The sequence below is a fragment of the Ochotona curzoniae genome, unplaced genomic scaffold (genome assembly GCF_017591425.1).
Source record: "Ochotona curzoniae isolate NIBS_2020 unplaced genomic scaffold, NIBS_Ocur_1.0 contig_4501, whole genome shotgun sequence".
In the NCBI taxonomy this organism is placed as follows: domain Eukaryota; kingdom Metazoa; phylum Chordata; class Mammalia; order Lagomorpha; family Ochotonidae; genus Ochotona; species Ochotona curzoniae.
The window spans coordinates 829857-850034 of NW_024466307.1; the positions used below are offsets into that span (position 1 = coordinate 829857).

The window sequence follows — 20178 nt, forward strand, 5'->3', positions numbered from 1 at the left end:
GTGGGGGAGGCCCCGCTGCCCGCTGCAGTGCGTGTAGCTGCTTTTCCGTGCGACCGAGAGAGCTGCATTCTCCCCTTTCTTGTACCATCCCCTTACATTCCCATGTCCTTCTAGCTGTTTCAGCACTAAATTCAGGGGCTCCAGGCACCTCGAGGCCAACACTGCTGGAACTGAACCTTGTCACACTGTACACAGAGCACACTCTAAAATGGGTTGGTGAGCTTGTGCAAGCTCGTCAGTAGGTTGACTCCTGCTGTCATGTGACACGCAGCTGCAACCAGAGCACCCTCTGTGTTCTGTTTTCATGGCGGACCCAGGAGCTGGTTGTACCACGTCTCACAGCTGGGGCCTGCAGGCCAGAGAGGAAGTGGCCTGTTCGGATGCCATGTGGCCAGTGGAGCTGGTGGGGGCCTGGTGGGGGCTTGGCCAGCGTCCGACAGAGGGTCTGTCTGAGGCCGGAGCACCACAGGCCTGGCCCCGATGTAGCACTCAGCAAGTCTTCTCGCATTTCAGGTTCTACTGATCTTTGCGAAGGAAGACAGCCAGAGTGATGGCTTCTGGGGGGCCTGTACCAGGGCCGGCTACACGTGCAGCATTGCCCACACGCCGGAAGCTGCCCTGCAGTGTTTCCTGGACAAGCACCATGAGATCATCGTCATTGACCACCGGCGGGCCCACGGCTTCGATGCAGATGCCATGTGCAGGTGCCTTCTGTGGTGCAGCCTGGTTCACGTGTGTCCTTTTAGCAGTGCCATTCATCACAGCATGCTTAAAGCATGTCCATTTAGCGGTTCGTTCCATGACACAGCGGGTTCTAAGTGTGTCTGTTCAGCAGTGCCTTCCATGTAGTGGTGTCTTCAGCAGGTGCCATCCATGACACAGCGGGTTCTAAGTGTGTCTGTTTAGTGATGCCATCCATGACACAGCCTGTATTACATGTACCTTTAGTGGTGCCTTCTGTTATTCTGTGCGTTTGGATTCAAACCACGGGTTTTCACCTCACTATTCTCTGAAGTGAGCATCAGAAATGTGTGACACGTGGATTCTGCCTCGCCTGAAGCAGACAGGCAGCAGTAGCAGAGAATGTTCTGGGCTCACACCCTGTGTGTGTTCACAAGAAGCTCATGCTATGGTGGGAGGCACCTGCCACTCACAGGAAGCCCAGGCCCCTGAGCAGGAGCTAGTGCCTTCAGAGCTGCCTGTCAGGGCCCTACTAGACCAGGTCCCAGGCAAGAGCACGTGTGTGTCGTGTGTGCCCCGCCTGTCGCTGGATGAGATGGGGCCATGCCCTGACCACCTGGCCACCAACACTCACTCCCCAAGAGCATGTGTGCATGCCTGTCACCCTGAGTCCCGGCTTGTGGAACAGACTAGACCTCGGTCCCTGTGGTCCCCCTCAGCCAGAGTGGGGTAAGGGTGTCTGCAGGGGAGACAGGAGGAAGGTAGCAACAGGAAGCCACACTGTCAAGCCAGTGCTGGGCATGCCCTGAACCACATTGGTCATTGCCCCTTGTTGCCACCCAGGGCTGGTGGAGATGGCATATGGGCGAGGACTGTGTGTGGTCAGCCTGCAGGTTAGGCCTCCTATAGCCCAGGGGGCGCCAGCCATGTTTCTGCTGGGTGTCCAGCAGCTTCCCGTGAGCAGGACCTGCTCTGAGGGGCGCTAAGTAGATGGGAGGAGGTCAGCTGTGAAGGAACATGGACTTGTCTCTTGCATCTTGGCCAAGAGCTCACCGAGCAGCCCCAGTGTGCAGACGGAGACCCAGCTGAGGGCAGGGCTGCCTGGGTTGGCTGCAGGCATGGCCTGGAGGCAGTGAACAGATGTTTCAGGGTTTGAGGCGTTGTCCTGCACACAGGGTGTCCTTCTGCAGGTGTCGTGTGGGTTTTAACAGTTCATGCTGGACAGGGCTCTGTATCCGAGTTAGGCAGAGCAGGGTGCTGTTCATCTCCCCACTGGGCACCAGGTCCCAAATCCCTGCTGCCACCACCACTACCCCACCATGTCCTGCTGGCCCCATGCCCCACACTCCCCACCGGCCCCACTGGGCACTGGGCCGCTGTCTGACCTGGAGCCTTCTCCTTGCAGGTCGATCCGGGCCACCAACCCCTCGGAGCACACAGTGATCCTTGCAGTTTCATCCCAGACGTAAGCACGTCCCTCCTTCCCTCAGCTTGCAGGGGCCTTCCCTCATGTGAAATCTAGTTGCTGTTTTCTGTGGGGTGCTGTTTGCTTGCCAGGCTGTGGGAATATTTAGGTGTCGCCCCCCTGTCTGCCTGCTGCTCCCCATGGCCCACTCACCAGAAACGTAGGAGGGGCTTGTCTGAAGAGAGGGTCCTGCTGAGGGTCTGGCAGGGAGGGACTTGCTGGTCTCTTAGGAAGAGCCCCTGCTGGGGAGGGGTGATAAGGCACCCATTTACAGCCCCCTGCGAAGGAAGAGCCGGTCCGTGCCGTGGGGACGGTGGAACATTGAGGCTGTTCAGATTTATTGTCTGAAACGAAAGAGTCATCAGCAGAAACAGTCATGTACACAGTCATGTGGCTGAATTCAGGGTCAACAGCAGGACTGCACAGCCCCTAGGCGCTGCAGTCACCTGTGGCTTGAGAGAAGACCAGGATGTGTACGGCCATACCACCCTGAACGTACCCGATCTCGTCTGATCTCGGAAGAGAAGACCAGGGCCTGTGGGCCCACCCCCGTGTTGTGTTTGCAGTGGACACAGGTTCTGCAGGAGCTCTGTGTTAGGGTGAGGGTGGCCCTACCCTGGAGACACTGAGGCCTTTGCAGAGCTGCCCCAGCCAGTCCTGCAGCAGCTTGTGGTGTTGGCCAGGACTCCCCTTTGCCACCTCACACGTCTCTTCTTGGGAGGGCTCTCCTGTTTGTTCCATGCTCACCTCACACTGTGGTCCAGGGAAAGCAGGAAGCATCTTGTTACCTGGGCCCGGCCCAGGAGAGTTGGGTCCCCAGGGTGGCCACTGCCTGCCCTCCCTCCGGGTCCTGCATAGGCTCCTGGCGTCTTGGTGAAGGACACCAGAGAGGGGCCTGGCCACATGGGCCGGGAACAAAGTTTTTCTGCTGCTCCTGCAGAAATCTGTTAGAGTGGACAGTGAGTGCAGACCAGAGGCTGGACCCCTGCTGCTGGCCTTGTGCCTGTGTGTGCCCTCTATCTCTGAGGGAGGTGGGGCATGCAGAAGCAGGTTCCCCTGCAGGGCAGGAGTCCCCCTGGCCAGGACTGCTGCCAATGGTCATCAGGTGTCCTCCACCTGGCTTTGGGTTGCACTTGACTCACCCCTTGTCCTGTCCTTGGAGTGTGTGCCCCATGGTGCCCACAGGGCATCTGTGAGTTCTTTCTCTGAGACTGGTGACAGCCCTGTGACCCGCCCTTACCCTGAGCTTGGACCAAAGTTGCAGGACCCAGCTTCAGGCTCAGCATAGGAAATTTGCTCAGGAAACAAGTGATACTGTACCCCATGACACCAGTCTTGTGTGTGACTGAGGGGCCCTACAGCCTGTGGGGAGAGCGGGATCCAGCTCTGGCTTGAACTTCCAGCAGGTTGAGGGGCAGCAGTGTGGGGATGAGCAGGGCACCTGCCGTGTCCCTGCAAAACCTTCTCACATGTCCACTCCACGGGCTGGCAGGAGCCTCCAGTGCCCTGAGAGCCACCCTTCTGGGCATTCCTGATGCCACTTGTGTGTCGGGCACTCTCCCTGGAGGCAGCTCTGTCCATGTCCTGGTCAGGGAGTCGCTTTTGACATTGACAACTGTGGCCTCCTTGCCCTCCCTGCTGGGTTTTGTATGAGGAAGTGGGTTCGTATCTGCTCAGTGATGACATTTTCTGCTTTGCTACAGGTCGGATGACCACGAAGAGGCCTCGGTCCTTCCTCTACTGCACGCAGGCTTCAACCGGGTATGTATGACCCCCGAGCTCTGTCTCAGGCTCACTGCCATGAGTGAGAGGGCTGTGGGGACTGAGCCCCGGGACTGCAAGAGAGGAGGGGCTGTTGGTTCTGCGTCTACCTCTCCCTCTCGCGGCCCTCATGTAAACATCTTGAGGTAGTCAGGCCGCGTCCTGTGGTGCCACAGTGATGGCACAGACACCAGTCCATCCGTCACTGCAGAGCATAAACGCACGTATGTGTGTGTAAGAATGTGGAGCGAAGTCCTGCTCGGTCCAGACCGCACGTTCACAGAACCCGGCCAGAGCGTGAGAGTACCAGGGGGCAAGGGGCGAGTTAACCTGCCCGTCCTGGGAGGTGACCCACCGGCTGGAGTCACACAGTCAGCTGGAGCAGTTCAGTACGGATGGGAGTTTTGTTCCCTTTTATAAAAGGCCATTACAGGGAAAGAGAGGTCTCCATCTGCCTCGCAGTGGCTAGGGCTGAGCCAGGCCGAAGCTGGGGCAGAGAAGTTTGTTCACATATGTCCCCCATGGGTGTTGGACCAAGCCCTTGGACCATCCTCCACTACTTCCCCAGGCTGTTAGCAGGGAGCTGGGTCAGAAGTGGAGCAGTTGGGAACTGAAGCAGCATTAGTCTAGGATGCAGGTGCTCCATGCAGTTGCTTGGCCTGGTTGCCACATGGCTGGCCTGGAAGCGTGGGGGCTGGCTTTGTAGGTGGGAGTCCTGTGGCAGGTGTCAGCATGGCTCCCCATGTCTTCCCTCAGAAGACTACATGATGTGCGGCTCGGTAATTGTCCCTGGTTTTCAGATGACCGACCTGTCAGTTCATAGGCTGTGATGTCCCGGCTTAGACCACATGCATCCCGAGGAAAAGCTGCGCAGCTTCAGGGCTGCAGCAGGGCACACAGGCAGGGGTCTTGGACTGCATTGTGGAGCCGCCACGGGGTATGGCCAGCATGGTCGCCACGGGCTGTGTGGACCTCCCGAGGCCTGGGTTAGCTTGGGGAGCTCCAGGTGGCTGTTCTTTTTAGGACAAAATCCTGATGTTGGCAGCTCTTTGTTAAGCGCTTTCCAAATATGCCAGCCATTTTCGCCTCCTGTGAGGTGGTTCCCGCTGCCGAGCCATTTCTGTTGTGCTAAATCAGCTACTGAAGCCACATTGCCAGCTAATGGGCCAGCGCTTTAGGCTCTGGTCCCTGAACGGAATCCTGGATCAGACTGTGCTGTGAAACACCCTCCAGGGAGCCCACGGAGCCTCGCCCCTAGGCTGGCAGCGCTGACAGAGCCTATGAGAAGCTGCTGATGTCCTTCTGCCAGGCCTCTGGGTGACTGTCCCTCAGGAAATATTTCCATTCTGTGAGAACTCAGACGCTGGGGCAGCCACGGGTGGTCAGGGCCCTGCTAACTCCCAGTATGAGCAGAGATTGCCTCGTCACAGGGTTTCATGTGTTTTTATAATGTTGTGGACGACACATTCAAAGCCCAGCGCCCAGCTCCTTACAGAAAACCACGTGCTGACTGCTGCCTGTGGCCTGCTGTAGGCTCCTGGTGGCCTCCGGGTGACCTGAAGCCCAGTGGGTGCGGTCAGTTGTCCTTTTCTTTTAGGGAAGAGCGGTCTCAAACCAAGTTGTCTTCAGTGCAGTTGCAGCTTCGTCCCCACATGGTCTCCCTTGGGTGCTGGGCAGTGTGTGTGCTCGGACTGAACCCCACCACGTGTTGTTGCTTTGTGGATGAGCAGAGTGGGTCGTCCTGCGTGTTTACCCTTAGCACTTCTGGGCTTTCTCACAGAGTAGCAGGAACCAGAGGTCCAGGGACAGTGAAGGGGCTTCCCAAGGAACTGGCCGGGCAGCGGCCTGTGTCGAGAGCGGGACTGTGCTCATCTGTCTGTGTGAACTGTCTGAAGGAGTGCGGGAATGTGTGAGTGTACAAGTCAGTGTGTGTGGAGTCCTACGGGAAGTGAGTGTGAGTATGACTGCAGGACTGAATGCATGTGTGAGCATGTGAGTGTGTAAGTGTGTGAAGGCTGTGTGTGCGTGTGTGCTCAGCCGGGTGGCATTCTGCCTTTGCTGCCAAGAGGAGTATGCAGCCCAGCAGGTCCAGGGCTACCATGCTGTTCCACAGCATTTTCAGGGCCTTGCCAGCTCTTCAGTTTTGGGCACACCTCTTGCAGGTGGCAGCCGGGTCTGGGGTCTCCGTCTGGTGCTCTGAGCAATACGCATGTGTGTTTTCTTGCAGAGATTTGTGGAGAACAGCAGCGTCACTGCCTGCTACAATGAGCTCATCCAGATCGAGCACGGAGAAGTCCGTTCCCAGTTCAAGTTACGGTGAGTGAGAGCGAGCAGCGTTCACATGGAGTAATAGAAGACACCCAGCACCCAGTGATGACACGGAGTGACAGTACAGAGGGTGGGCACCTGCTCTCCTCGGCTCCTAGACGCCCATCTGTTGGCACTGTCCACGGGGTGTGAGAAATAGGAGAGCTCACCAGCAGTCCACCACAGTACCAGCCAACTAGCTACACTTTGTTTATCCTCTGGTATTTGGTGATTGGTGATGTAACAGAGGAAATGCAAGTTTTAAAATTTTAATTATTTTTGGTTTCTAACAGGTTTGGTGTAAGAATGTTACGGCTTTTTTAAAAAGCACTAACATGGCCCTCTGTACCTTTCAGGGCCTGTAATTCAGTGTTCACGGCCTTAGACCACTGTCACGAGGCCATCGAGATAACAAGTGACGACCATGTGATTCAGGTATGAGGACCCTGGTCGCCTGGGCATGGGCCATTAGCAGCATGAATCTTGCAAGGCTTAGCCACTGTCTCAGCTGGGCTCCTCCTGCTCTGCCCGCTGTCTCAGCTGGGCTCCTCCTGCACTGCCCGCGGTCTCAGCTGGGCTCCTCCTGCACTGCCCGCTGTCTCAGCTGGGCTCCTCCTGCACTGCCCGCTGTCTCAGCTGGGCTCTTCCTGCACTGCCCGCTGTCTCAGCTGGGCTCCTCCTGCACTGCCCACTTTCTTTACAGAGGGGGAAATCCTTGGGTCTGAAGAGTAGACATGATGAACAGAAAGTGGTTACTTCCCAACAGCACCTTCAGTTTTTTGGGCAGAGAAGGGTGCAATGTGTAGATAGTCTGTGAAGACAAGATTTATGGAGAAGTTAATCATAACCACACAGTGGCTGTCTGAGTGCCCATGGAAGTGGAGCTGGTCAGAGATGCCCACTTACAAGGGAAGTTCCCAGAGAATGCAGGGCACGAAGAGCCTGTGCGTGGAATTCTGGATTCTGCTGCATCGGACTTAGCCGTTGAACTCCGTCCTCCAGACTAGGAAGGTCCCTCACACTTGTCTGCAATCTGCAGTTGCTGTTCTCACTGTAAAGCTCTCACAGCCCCGGCCTCCTGCAGCAGAAAGTGGGCAGAGTAGGCAAACCTTCACTGAAATACGACTAGTTGGAGTGGAAGGCAATAATGTGGGGGAGTGAAACATGCACATACCACTAGGGGGCAGGCGTGGGGTCAGTGGGCCCGGGATTCCTGACAGGGTCCCCCTGCCTGCCAGTGGCACCCTGGAGGGCAGCACTGTGGCTTGGGTGATGTGCCCCTGCAGCCCCAGGTTCCTGGCTTCAGCCTGGCCCAGCCCTGGCTGTCTGTGGGCATTGGAGATTGAGCAGGTGGGTGGGTAGCAGCATTCTCTCCCTCCTCTCTACCCCTGTGTCTCCTCCCTTCCCCCTTTGTCTCTGTCTCTGTTCCTCTTTCCCTCCCTCTCCCTCCCTCCCTCCCTCTCTCCTTCATAAATACATGAATCATCTCAGAAACAGTAATAGTTGGAAAGTAAACCTCTCACTTACTCCCCATTGTAAACTGCCCGCCTGCTCGGTGCCTTGGATGAGGGTCCTTGCTGTTGTCCTCAAAGCCGAGCAGACAGCGGTGCCCAGTGGCCCCAGGCAGGAGCTCTCCAGGCCCTGCACAGGCAGTCCTCACTCCACCCGAATGCTTACCTCCCTGCCATAGTGAACCAGTAGTCAGAAACCAAGGCTCGAGGATAGGAGGGGGGCCAGTGACGCTGTGCTGTGCACATGGAGGTGGGCTGCCATGACGGGCTGCTTCATGTATGCTCCTATTGGGCGCCGCATGCATCCCCACGAGGAACTGCCGAGGGACTTGAGTGTCCTGGGCAAGTCTGTGTGATGCCAGTCCTGGCTGGGCTTCCATGGTTTTTTGTTTCAGAACAATAGCCACTCTCCATTCTGTCTTCTCTGTGTACTTTTTGATGTGCTGGTGTGTCAGAGCTGGGCCTGTTAGCGCAGCTCTGCTCGTATGCTCTGGGGAGGTGGGCAGGTGCTTGGGTCTGTGGGATGACCGCTGCCCCAGAGCTCCCCGCCCCGACATCCCACCTCCCCGCAGTACGTCAACCCTGCCTTCGAGAGAATGATGGGCTACCACAAGGGTGAACTTCTGGGGAAGGAGCTGTCCACCCTGCCCAAGAGTGACCGGAACCGGGCTGACCTACTGGACACCATCAACACATGCATCCGGAAGGGAAAGGTGAGTACACCACGGAACCCTCCCGGGTACCTGGAGCTGCCCCTGCCCACGCCTGAAACAGGCATGCTTGGACAGGCATCCCTTTTTGTCAGAGGCGGGAGGGGGGAGCATGACATGGGCCTGGGACATCACTGCTGGCCTGGTCTTCGCTGGTCTTGGCTGGTCTTGGCTGGTCTTGGTCTCCAGTGCCTCTCGTAGTCCCAGGGAGGGAACCTGGCGGGCCATCAAGGCCAGGTCCTGGACAGTGTCACACTGTGTATGCTGTGGGGGTGGCAGGACAAGAGTGGGTGAAGCCAGAGCTCACGGGCCGGCTGGGTTCTGTGTCAGTTTTAGTCCTGCTGCTGTCTTCTGCCCATGTTCCCTATGCCCCTGCCCCTCCTGGGGCTTCCCCCTCAGCAGGGTGCAGGTGTGGAGGGGGGTGGGGCTGGCGATGCCTCAGACCCGGGTCCAGAGAGGCTGCAGCTGCCCTGGCCTCTCGCTGTCCCCTGCCAGGTGAGGTTAGCACTGAAGTCACTTCAGGTGGGGAATGAGACAGAATGCAGCTGGAAGCCAGGTGATGACTAAAAGCTAGACAGTGTCTGAAACTCCTAACGCCAGCACATCTGGGCTACACGTGAGGGAGGGACAGGAGGTGGCCGCTGAGGGTCAGATCTGGTTAACCACCATGCAGCATTAATGATTCAGATGCCCCGAGTATCCCCCAGAGCCCACTGCAGTGCCCCTCAGCTGATCTCTAAGGCAGTGGTGGCAGGAATCTTCTCGCATGCCTGGCCTCATCTCTGGAAACCGCATGAAGCCAGAGTGACATCTAAGAAGCCTTGTCTATGAGGCCCCAAGGGGGGATTAGAAGGGCGCTGGGCTCCTGGAGGGTCAGAGGGGAGCAGGGCACTGGGATCTTAGGTCAGGAGGACAGGGCGCTGGGCTTGAGAGAGGTCAGTTGGGGGCAAACAGAGCCCACATACCCCTAGAAGCTGCTTGCAGCCTCTGGACCTTGGTCACTGTGGGTTTGTGATGGGGGTGTCCAATTCGCAGGCTGCCCTGCAGATTGAGGGCATCTGGAAGAAGCCTTTGGCTGTCTGCTCCCCAATGCAGGGAACAGGGACTCTGCCTATTGGTCAGGTGTTCTTGACCCAAGGGCAAAGCAGGGGGCAAGTCTGTTGGTCTCAGCGCTAGTCCTCCTGCCCTGGGTCCTGTCCATGTCATCAGCATCATGTTGGGTTGTGTGAAGTACATGGAAGTCTGTGCCTGCTTGGCCTTGGCCATGCCTGTTGTGGCTGTTGCTATGGCTGTATCCACTGTGGCCGTGGCTGTGGCCATGCCTGCTATGGCCATGCTGTGGCTGTGCCCACAGTGGCCGTGGTTGTAGATGTGCCCACTGGGACCCTGGCCATGCCTGCTGTGCCCGTTGCGGCTGTGGTCATGCCCACTGTGGCTATGGATGTGCCTGCTATAGCTATGGCCATGACCGCTGTGGCTGTGGCCATGCCTGCTGGGGGTTCCTGAGTGTCCCATTCTCTGTCTCCCTCCCCTGCAGGAATGGCAGGGCATCTACTATGCACGGCGGAAATCTGGGGACAGCATCCAGCAGCATGTGAAGATCACCCCTGTGATTGGCCAGGGCGGGTGAGAGCAGCCCCCCAGAGAGGCTCATGGCCCTCCCTCTGAGAGCAGCCCCCCATAGGCTGAGGCTTGGGACCCTCCCTCTGAGAGCAGCCCCCCAGAGAGGCTCAGGGCCCTCCCTCTGAAACCGTGCTGGAGTGGGAAGGCGGGGAGTGGTGTGCACCAGCACCCCGTGTAGTCCGCAGTGTCCTGGCTGGGCCTTCCGCCCCATACTCCCCAGTTTCAGGTCTCAGGGGGGAATGGCTTAGGGGTGACTTAGTCTATACCAACTGCCACCTACACAGGCTCTTCCTGGGTGGTCCTTGTTTCCAGGACCCTCTGGGGCTCGAGGTCTAGATGGGTTTGGGTACGATACACCAGACTGTTTCTCTGTGCTGGAGGGGTTTTTGCAAGACAGCCTGGGCTGGCGCCATATGGCAGCGAGAAAATGGAACATCTGCTCAGAGGAAGTGCAAAGGTGTTGGCCCTGCCTTCTCCTGCTCTGCTGTAGAAAGTCCCCAGAGCCAGTCAGTCCCACCAGCCCTTAGTTGGGGCTTGTAGTCCTTCAGTGGTCCAGGCTAGGGACAAGGCAGGGCTGCGTTAGGGTCACTTTGCATAAGAGCATAAGCAGCAGTGACACTGTGACATTTGGGGAACAGGCCAGTGATGACTGGATTGAGCCAGTCCAGGCAGGCTGCCCAGGCCTCATGAGTGGCTCCACCAGGCTGTGCCTCCAGCACTTGGTGCTCTAGCCATAGGGTTCATCCTCTGTTCCTGGGAAAATTGCAGGTGAGACCCATTTGCCGTGCCCGGAGCCAACACCACTGCCCGCTAATTGCAGCTGGAGCCGAGTCCAGCTTCTTCTCGTTGTGCAGACTGGAGAAAGTGCCACCAACTGGATTCATTTCTGATGTGCTGACCCTGACTATGGGCAGTAAGCCACCAACACAGTTCTTGGGAGAATGAGCGATGTTTCCATCTTCCTCTTGGGGTGAAGCTCCATGCCGAGTGACCACTGTTCCTTTGCCCCTGCAGAATCCTGGGGAGTCAGGGCTGATGGGCAGACTCCAAAGTCATGCCCTCTGCGAGATGGCCCTCAGCCAATGTGGACAGTGAGTGACCCCTGTGTGAGGTGGCCCTGAGCCAATGTGGACAGTGAGCGACCCCTGTGCGAGGTGGCCCTGAGCCAGTGTGGACAGTGAGTGACCCCTGTGTGAGGTGGCCCTGAGCCAGTGTGGACAGTGAGTGACCCCTGTGTGAGGTGGCCCTGAGCCAGTGTAGACTTTGGCCTGTGACATGTTCCATGTGGTTCCAAGTAGGACCTTGGGCTGAGTTACAATGTCCTTTCTTGACCCTGACCTTGTAGGTGGTAGAATGGCATCGTGGAGGGCAGTCTGTGTGGCAGAGGCTGCATGTTTCCATAAAGCAGCTGCCCTGCCATCTGGCCATCCCTGGCCGTGTCGCCCTCTTCATATGGAGTGTCAGCATACCAAGGGAACAGAAGTCACTGCAGAGGAGCACAGGGCCGGGCCAGGCCATGTCTCCAGAAGCTGTGCTGTAGCCTGGGCTTGGCTCCAGGAAGCCCTGCTGGCGCCCTCGTTTGCTGCCTCTCTCACTAGTAACTGTTTTTGTTTTTAGGAAAATCCGGCATTTTGTGTCCCTCAAGAAGCTCTGTTGCACCAGTGACAACAACAAGCAGGTGTGGTCATGCGTGCGTGCTGTCCGCTTTTCACTGCCATCCCTGCCTGCTGCTCCATATCCTCCTGGTGTACAGGTGCCAGTTCATCAAACAGATGTTGGTTAAGCCTCCTGGAGTCTGTGCTGGCTGTTCTCGCACCTTGGTGTCGGTGGTGCCTGTGGCCGAGCAGGTCTCAGATCGAGGGGCTGGGAGCACCCTTCTCCCTCCACACAGGAGGGTGCTGTCATAGCTGCTTAACCGGGGCGGGGGGGGGGGGTACGTCAGCCCTGCAGTCACCACCCAGTGAGACGCGTTCCCTGGTGCCAGCCACACATGTGTGTTGTCTCCTGGCATCACGGATGTTACCAGTCTCCACATGAGGCGGCTTCTGCAGGGTTGTGGGAAGTGAGATGAGGTGACTGTGCACATAAAGACACTGTTTTTCATGAACTTGAAGCACCCTTGTGTAGGGAAACCTTTATAGGTAGTGCATGGCGGCAGTGTGCTTGCAGGTGCCAGGCCAGGCGTTTTGGCTATGGGCCGTGGCAATGTGATCAGTAGCATATTATAGCTGGCGGGGTGTGAGCTCCCACGGGCAGGGGTTCCAAGTGCTGTGCCCCAAACTTCCCCTCAGGTGAACAGGGCACTGCTGTCCAGGGTTCTTCCTAGGTATTGGGGGTCTGTGGGTTTGCTGTTCAGCAATGGAGGACACAGGTGGCTACTTTCCCGGGCATGCTGGCTTAGCAGGCTCAGTGAGGTTTGTGGGCTGGGGACCCACACTTGTTGTCCACCACACATATGCCCTGGGAGGCGTATACAGCAGCCCCTGAAGGCTGTTGGGGATTTGTTAGGTGTCAAATGGGACAAGGGACCAGTAAGAGCAGCCTGTCATGTGAGTGAAGTGTTGGTGGACACGGCTTCATCTTGGCCCAGCTGAGCTGTTACGTCAGGCCTGTGCAGCCAGCCCAGCCTGGAAGACATTCTGTTTGCTGGATCTCCCGGTCCTGGGGCTGCCACGGCGACCATCTGGACATCTGGACATGGTCCTGGTGTCTGGGTGTGCACTGGTCATCTGGGCATGGATGTGGTGTCTGCGTGGAATGGTCAGCTGGCAGGCTGCCTGCACGCATTGGGAGCTGGCCTGTGTCCCTTCTGGCAGGACACACTCCCTAAGTCTGCATGGCTAGGCTCAGGGACACTTCAGGTGTCTGTGTTGGGTGCCACACCAAGCCCTTGGCTGTTTTTCCCATATTCTATGCACTGGTCAGTCCTGACCCACCTGCCTGGACCACCTCAGGACAGTGCCTGCTAGTAGTCCCGGGATTCACGGCAGCGTCAGTGAGTCCTGGCCAGCAGGGCACTCCCCATGGTGGGAATCCACGAGTGGCCTTTCTGTGGCACATCCGCCTAAAAACTCTTGTCTGCACACATCTAGAAATTGTGCACCAGAATATGGCTTTCCGTTGTGCTTTCTGTGAATGTTCTGAGTCTGTGTAGGATGCAGCTGACCCCTGTCACACGTGGTGTCCCAGAATGTGTGGGCTCCCTGGGGTACGGGTCCCCCGTCACACGTGGTGTCGCAGAATGTGTGGGCTCCCCGGGGTACGGATCCCCCTGTTACACATGGTAGTTCATAGAATGTGTGGGATCCCCAGTGTATGGCTCCAGGCACAACTTGTTAGAACTGGGGAGGGAGAGAAGTGTGGGCCTGTGGCCTGGCCAGCAGCCGTGTGTCAGGAGGTGGGATTCTTGCATGACTGCAGCAGAGGTGGGGCGGCTCTGTCTCGCCTGTGCTGGGTGCTCAAGGGTTTGCTGGTGTGTATGGTGAAGCCACTGGATAAACACAATCATGTGGGTTTTCCTGGTTAGCTTAGTTAACATTTACAAGGAGCTGATGGGAGGAAGCCCTCTGATGTTGCAAAACCATAGGTTCCTCCCCGAAGAAGTCACAGTTGGAACAGCCAGTCTAGACAGAACACCAGAGTACCTGGTGCCCACCAAGGCCCAATGGAGACACTTGGTGTAGCCCCCCTGGGCCCTCAGCAGGGAGGGGAGAAGGGCAGGCATTGTGTGCTCAGTGGGACCTTGCGCTTGGTCCAGTGACCCAGTTAGCCAGGATGGAAAGGCGGATTGGGCTCAAGGCTCTGCATCCAGAGGGTCTGTCAGTGTCCTACCAGCCGCACCAAATGCCTGCCCCAAGTTCAGTCTGTAGTGATTGTTCGGCCAGACATCTTACACGTGTGGGGAAGTGGAAGGAGTTTGTTCGGCCACCCACATGAGAGAGCTAGTGGGAGCACCCAGTCCACCTGGCCTGGCCCCGGTTGGCGGGTGTCTGGGGAGAGGACAGGTGTCTTTATCGGGGTCTCCTCCTTGCTCCATCACTCTCCCTGTATGTTTTCTAAAGTACCCTGGTTATGGGATAAATCAGCCCAGCGTGTCACACAGATCCATCTGATTGTCATTATGTGGAGGGACTGAGCACAAGCCACGGGCAGCTGTTTGAGCCCAGCGTTGCCCAGGGCTGGACTTCCAAGGTTTGCTGGCCCGCATCCACCGTGTGGTGGACCTTGGTGGACCAGTGACTGCTGAGCCCTGGGACGTGCCTCTCCGCCCCCGAGGGGCCGCTCAGGGCTTATCCACTGGGTCCCTAACCTAGACAAGTTTAGCAACACCCCCTGTGGTTATAAATGCAGAATTGCAGTGTCCTGGTCAGGTAAAAACATAAGACATGCAGAACCCCAAAGAGTTCTTTATTGTTGGTATAATCCCTTCCTTTCCCCATTTGATTGTTTTGCATTAGTGTGACGTCATTAGTGAAACAGATTCTAAAAGTGAGAGAGGGAGGTGTGAGGCGAGACTGCCCGGGGACACGCGGCACCTGAGTTAACTCTGCAGCTGTGTCTGAACTGTCGAGGGTTGCTCTAGGCACAGGACTTAAATTCAGATCATTTCAGTGTTACAGAAAACTTGCCGACTGTCTGAGCAAATGGGCTTTCCAGCAGTGTACTTGCCAAGTTGTGTTTGTGCGTTTCTGCAGACTGGAGGTGCGGCTGGCCACCCACGGATTCAGGTCCCACCTGGGTGATGTGCCCTGCTCACTCACAGGCACAGGGACTGTCCCCTGTGTGGGTGGGGGGTGCATGGTGTCTGTGGTGTCACTGTAGCTTTTCACATTGCACCAGACATCATAACTTTTAAACTGAACAGAATGCAGCAAGCTCTGTATTTAAACCTTCCCCTCCCTCCCTCCCTCCTTCTCTCATTTCTGAACAATTTTAGATTTACAAGATTCACCGGGACTCTGGGGACAGCACGCAGGCAGGTGAGTGCTTGCTGGTCGCTGGCCAGCAGCGGGGAGCTGTGCTACTGCCACCCTGTGACGGGGAGGCCCCATGGGAGCCAGGCTGTGGGCGAGCAGGGGGTTCCGATGAGAAGCACAACGAGCCAGGGAGTCCCTGAGCCTTCTGACATCCCTGCCCACTCGCAGCTCTCCTTCTGGGATTTCTGGTCATGGCCGAGAACCCCAAACAGAACGCTCCTGGAGTCTAGGAAAGAGGTTGCTGGATTCTGGCAGGGGTGGGAATGGGGTGGTGGTGCAGCCAGCCCTGGGGTCCCCTTCCCTGGCCTGGCTGGTGATGGCCATTGGGAGTGTGGCCGGCCATGGCTCCCCACACACTCCTTGAACCCAGAGCCGGGGTGGTTCTGGGCCCGGTGGCTTCAGGGTTGGGGAGGGTCTGGTATTCTGTCCTCTAGAAGGACAAGTCAGCCCTGGAAGGGAACAGGTACCTGGTGTTGGCTCACCTGTTGGTGACATGGGGTGCCCTGCTGCTGAGACAGCTGCTGGGACATCTGTCGGGACATCTGTCCTCCTGCTCTGCCTGCAGACGGTCCCACGGTGGGCTCTGCTGAGAGCATGACTCAAGGGGCCATCCCTTAGCCATAGCTGGGGAAACTCCCTCGATCATTTCTTTCACTGATAGCTCTCAGTTCTGAGGACGATACACACAGGGGACATGTCACTCGCCTGTGCGTCATTAACAAGGCCTGTTAAGAAACTGAGGCAGTGTTGTGATGACTGAGTTCCTGACTGGAGCCAGCGGTCATCTGAGTGACCACTGTGTTGTCCATCCATAGTGAAATTACTGCTGTTTGCATCTTTATAAAGTAATATTGAAACCATATTCAAGGGCAGGAAAATCACCGGGGAGTCTGGAGGACAAACAAGCACTCCCCTAGGACAGCACGCTGACCCTCGGCGCCCTCCCACCAAGCACAGCTGGCACAGGAGGGTCGGCCAGGCTGCCATGCCCGAGATGCCATGTTAAGTGGAAATGGCAAGTGGTAACACCTCGTGTGTGTAAAGAATGCAGGTGCCAACATGTGATGGTGGGCGGCCAGCAGCAGGGACGACACAGCCTGTGCCGTCCAAGCACCAGTGACTTCTCACAGCCACCGAGAGAGAATGAACATACGTATAGGGAGCCGCACCTCACAGACAGATACCAAGACTCAGAAGCCCACGGTCACATAGTGCAGTGGTCACAGTGGACACAGTGCCTGGTGTCCACAGGCAGCTGGCCGTGCCGCATGTTCACTGGGTTCATCTGCCTGCCTTGTCTGGGCTGCCGTCCGCTTCCTCTGTCCCAGGAGTCCTTCCTAGGTGGCAGCTGTGTGGGGTAACATGCAGGACTGTCCAAGTCTGTGAAGGCTGAGCTGTCTTGGCGCTTCCCATCCCTGAGTAAGGGGCGACAGTGGGGCCACTTCCGTGACTGGGGGGCCACAGCTGCTGCTCCTGCTCCCTTCCAGGTTGGCAGGGGCCCCTGGCCACCTTCTCCCCCTGGGAACCTCATCCCCAGTCTTTCAGGGGCCCACGGTGGGTCCGACTGCCTTTCCCAAATACATTATGGTCTCTGCAGAATTCCTCAGCGTGGAGTTTCCATGCGTGACCCCCTGCCCCAGGGGTGTAAAGTGATCCCCAGACTCTGTCCCAGGGTTCAGCAGCCCCCCCGACCCGTTCCTGAGGCGACCTGTGGAGCAGAGTGCTCAGAGTCGCTGTCTGTGTTTGCATGGCCGTGGGGGGGGGGGCAGTCCCGCTGCCACAGACCAACTGCCCCCCCCCTCGCCAGAGGCCCACTCGCGGCACCGGCACCGGAGAAAGGAGTCCCTGGACGGCAAGTCCGTGTCTTCGCGGGGCAGTGACGGTGAGTCGCCCGTGCAGAAGTTGCATGGATGTGCCAAGGGGCTGCCAGCTTGGCTGCCTGGACCATGCCCACAGCCTCGTCCCACCACATGCTGCAGCAGAAGGGACCAGGGGTCAGCTCCCCAAGCCCGCGTCTGGGACCAGGGCCCTGTATGCATTGCAGATGAGGGAGGCGGGCACGGGCAAAGCAGAGGAGCTGCATGGGTCAGGCCTCAGTAGCTGGTTATGTCTGCCTATAAGAGAAAGCCAGGGCCGCTTCTGATCCTGGCAAGGAACGGATGGCGGTCTCAGGCCAGCCTGGTCCCTGCTGTCCCTGGGTCAGGGCCTCAGGGAGAAGACAGTTCAAAGGAAGGATTGGTGCTTGGGCTGGGATGACAGAGCTCAGGGTGGGGGGACATCCCTTGAGGGTGTGGTGGGGACGAGGCATGAAGGGACCATGGGTCTGAGCAGGTGCAGGCACTGCACAGAAGCTGGACCTGCTTCAGGGACCAAGGGCAGGAGGTGGGAGGAGCAAGGTGGGCTGCACAGGCTGTGTTGTGGGGGCCAGGGCTGCCGACTCAGTGACCAGGGGATGGGTCCAGGGGACACGAGGGGAGGTAGTGACTGTGGAGAAGGCGGGGATGGGGTGTGGAGCCAGGGGCTAAACGGGACATTCAGGTGAGGGACTGTAAGCCACATGGTTCTTGTAAGGAGTGTCTTAGCTGGGACCACTACCAGCTCTGGCTGTGGTGAAATTAGGAATGGAGGGTTCTGCCCTGAAGACAGAGACCCTGGCTGTGCCCAGCACCAGCCCCCTGCCCGCTGAAGACAAGGGAACCCATGGGGAGGGGAGCTGGTGGATGTCGGGATGAGACCTACAAGGCCTAGCGCCCATCTCTGAAGTGTCTCCTGTGGGCCTGCCTGCCCCAGACTATCCCCCAGGCTAGGGTGGTGGCAGCTTAGCATCGGCCTCAGAGGGGCCGTGGGGGAGGGGGAGGGCTGGACCGTGAGGATGAGGCCCGTGACCAAGCCCAGACCCCGCACCCAGACCCAGCTTCTCACCTCTCGTCCAGCCCCCAGCCTGCAGAATCGGCGCTACCCGTCCATGGCCAGGATCCACTCCATGACCATTGAGGCGCCCATCACCAAGGTGAGTGGCAGCAGTGTCGGCCCACGGGTCCTGTGGGACTGGACGCTCAGGAGATACGCATGGAGCAGGTGGATGTCTTGCTGAGGAAGCCAGCAGGGTTGCGTGGCGGAGGTGCTGGAGGCCTTACAGGGTCAGCGCGCTCCAGGAGCAGGAGCGGCTCTGCAGTGAGGGAATGGGGACTGTAGCGTGGGGGCCCAGATAATGCAGGGGGACAGGGTCGAGGCTGGCAGTCAGGACTTTTCTGGAATCCCAGACACAGTGCAAGCAGCCAGGGTGACATGCCAGGGTGAATCCAATGGGATTTGGTGAGAAGTTACCCCTTCGGGTGGGAGAGCAAGAGAGAGTGTAATGTGCCCAGCAGGAGCCCGTTTTGGGTTTGAGTATGGTGCAGTGGGACAAACCACTGCTGAGGTGGCCACATCCCAGAAGTGTGGCACCTCTGCTTCCCACTCAGCTCCCTGCTGCTGTACCTGGAAGTCCAGGTATGGCCCACAAACGGGCCCCTGGCACCCATGTGGCAGACCAAGATGCAGTGGCTGCTCCTGGCTTTGCCTGGCCCAGCCCTGACTGCTGCATTTGGGGAGTGAGCTGGCAGGTGTAAGGGGGTGTGTCGCTCTGATTTTACAGGATTCAGGGTGAAGTGTTCTCTGCTGAAGGGCAGCATCAGGGCAGCCATCTCTGGTCTGGAGTTTATTTGCTGGGAAGGGAGGGGGGCACAGCGGTGAGTCCATCTTGGGACGTGTTGGGAAGTGGTTCTGGTGGACGTATCCAGTAGTAACTGGATGTACCAGGCTGCAAGAATGAGACCAGGGCCAGGAGTGGGCATGAGGGTCCCTGGCTGTGGAGCTGTGTGTTCCTCATCTGCAAGGACAGTTGGCTAAGAGCCCAGCCCCCACTCGAGAAGAGTTATGGGGAGAGGGGAGAAAGCTGTGGCACCCAGGGAGGGGGCAGCAGCGTGTGGTGGGTTCACTTCTGGCAAAGGCACAGTGCTGGCATGGTCCCGCCGCCCGTCTCAAGTCTGTGGGCACAGGGATAGCTGGGAACCTGTGTGTGCTCGAGTTCACACCTGCCTGCTGTCCTCAGGTTATCAACATCATCAACGCAGCCCAGGAAAACAGCCCTGTGACTGTGGCAGAAGCACTGGACCGAGTGCTGGAAATCTTACGCACCACAGAACTCTACTCCCCACAGCTGGGAACCAAAGACGAAGACCCGCACACCAGCGACCTGGTCGGGGGCCTCATGACCGTGAGTGGGGGGCACACACGCAGGCCTTTGTGCCGACTTCCCACGGGCTACACTGCGGCATGGCTCCCGGCATCCTGGGTCACCTGCTACTCAGCTCTGTGCCCGAGGAGGGTGGGCTGCAGGCCGCGGGCTGCGTCTCAGCCTGATGGGTTAGGACAGGCCACAGGCCGTGTGGTTACCCTGCGTGCAGCTAACACGACCTTCTTGGTTCCAGGACGGCCTGAGACGGCTGTCGGGGAACGAGTACGTGTTCACCAAGAGTAAGTCGTCCTCTGTCAGTGGGTCCCTGCGCACTGGGCTCGGGCCAGGGCCTCCAGGCATCATGAGGGCCCCCAAGTAGGGCCCGGAATCGCCCCCCACTGCAGCATCTCTGTGGTCTACACTGCAGGCTGGGTGTCCTGGCTAGTCAGTCTGTCCTCTGAACAGTCAGAATTACACACTCGTAGAGCTCTGCAGTGTATACAGCTAGCCAACCCCAGTGAGTTGAGTCATGTTGGGAAGTCTTGAGGCAGCAGCCTTCCTGCCCTGGACATCAGGCCAGGGTCCAGGGTCACCCAGCTGCCCCCAATCCTGCTGTATACCCAGATGTGCCCCCGAGTCACGGTCACCTGGCCATGCCGATCACCATCAACGATGTGCCCCCCAGCATCGCCCAGCTACTCGACAACGAGGAAAGCTGGGACTTCAACATCTTTGAGTTGGAAGCGGTGACACATAAAAGGTTCGTGCCTGCCTGCCCAGCTGCAGGCAGCTGCCACCATACCTCTCACCTGCAGGGCTTGGTGCGGGGAGTGCGGGCCAGGAGACCCCAGGTTCTGCCCAAGGGCAGGGCTGAAGGAGTGGGAGCTGAGAATTCTTGGCCATCAGGACCCTGGCACACGGCGGG

General features: G+C 58.1%; 1 protein-coding gene across 8 annotated transcripts in view; it reads left to right on the forward strand.

The window, feature by feature from the left end:
• Positions 1-20178, forward strand: part of PDE8B (phosphodiesterase 8B) — a 52085-nt gene that overhangs the window by 26327 nt on the left and 5580 nt on the right. For 2 of the 8 annotated variants that reach the window (XM_040985941.1, XM_040985942.1), the window contains 14 exons: positions 514-704; positions 2087-2146; positions 3850-3907; positions 6135-6223; positions 6571-6649; positions 8298-8438; positions 9973-10061; positions 11676-11736; positions 14995-15037; positions 16842-16916; positions 17968-18044; positions 19128-19292; positions 19507-19552; positions 19878-20013. In XM_040985941.1, the coding sequence (XP_040841875.1) occupies positions 514-704; positions 2087-2146; positions 3850-3907; positions 6135-6223; positions 6571-6649; positions 8298-8438; positions 9973-10061; positions 11676-11736; positions 14995-15037; positions 16842-16916; positions 17968-18044; positions 19128-19292; positions 19507-19552; positions 19878-20013 (1310 nt within the window). Of the gene's footprint in view, positions 1-513; positions 705-2086; positions 2147-3849; positions 3908-6134; positions 6224-6570; positions 6650-8297; positions 8439-9972; positions 10062-11675; positions 11755-14994; positions 15038-15709; positions 15731-16841; positions 16917-17967; positions 18045-19127; positions 19293-19506; positions 19553-19877; positions 20014-20178 lie in introns of all 8 variants that reach the window. The other 6 variants (XM_040985947.1, XM_040985945.1, XM_040985944.1 and 3 more) reach the window with 6 other exon arrangements.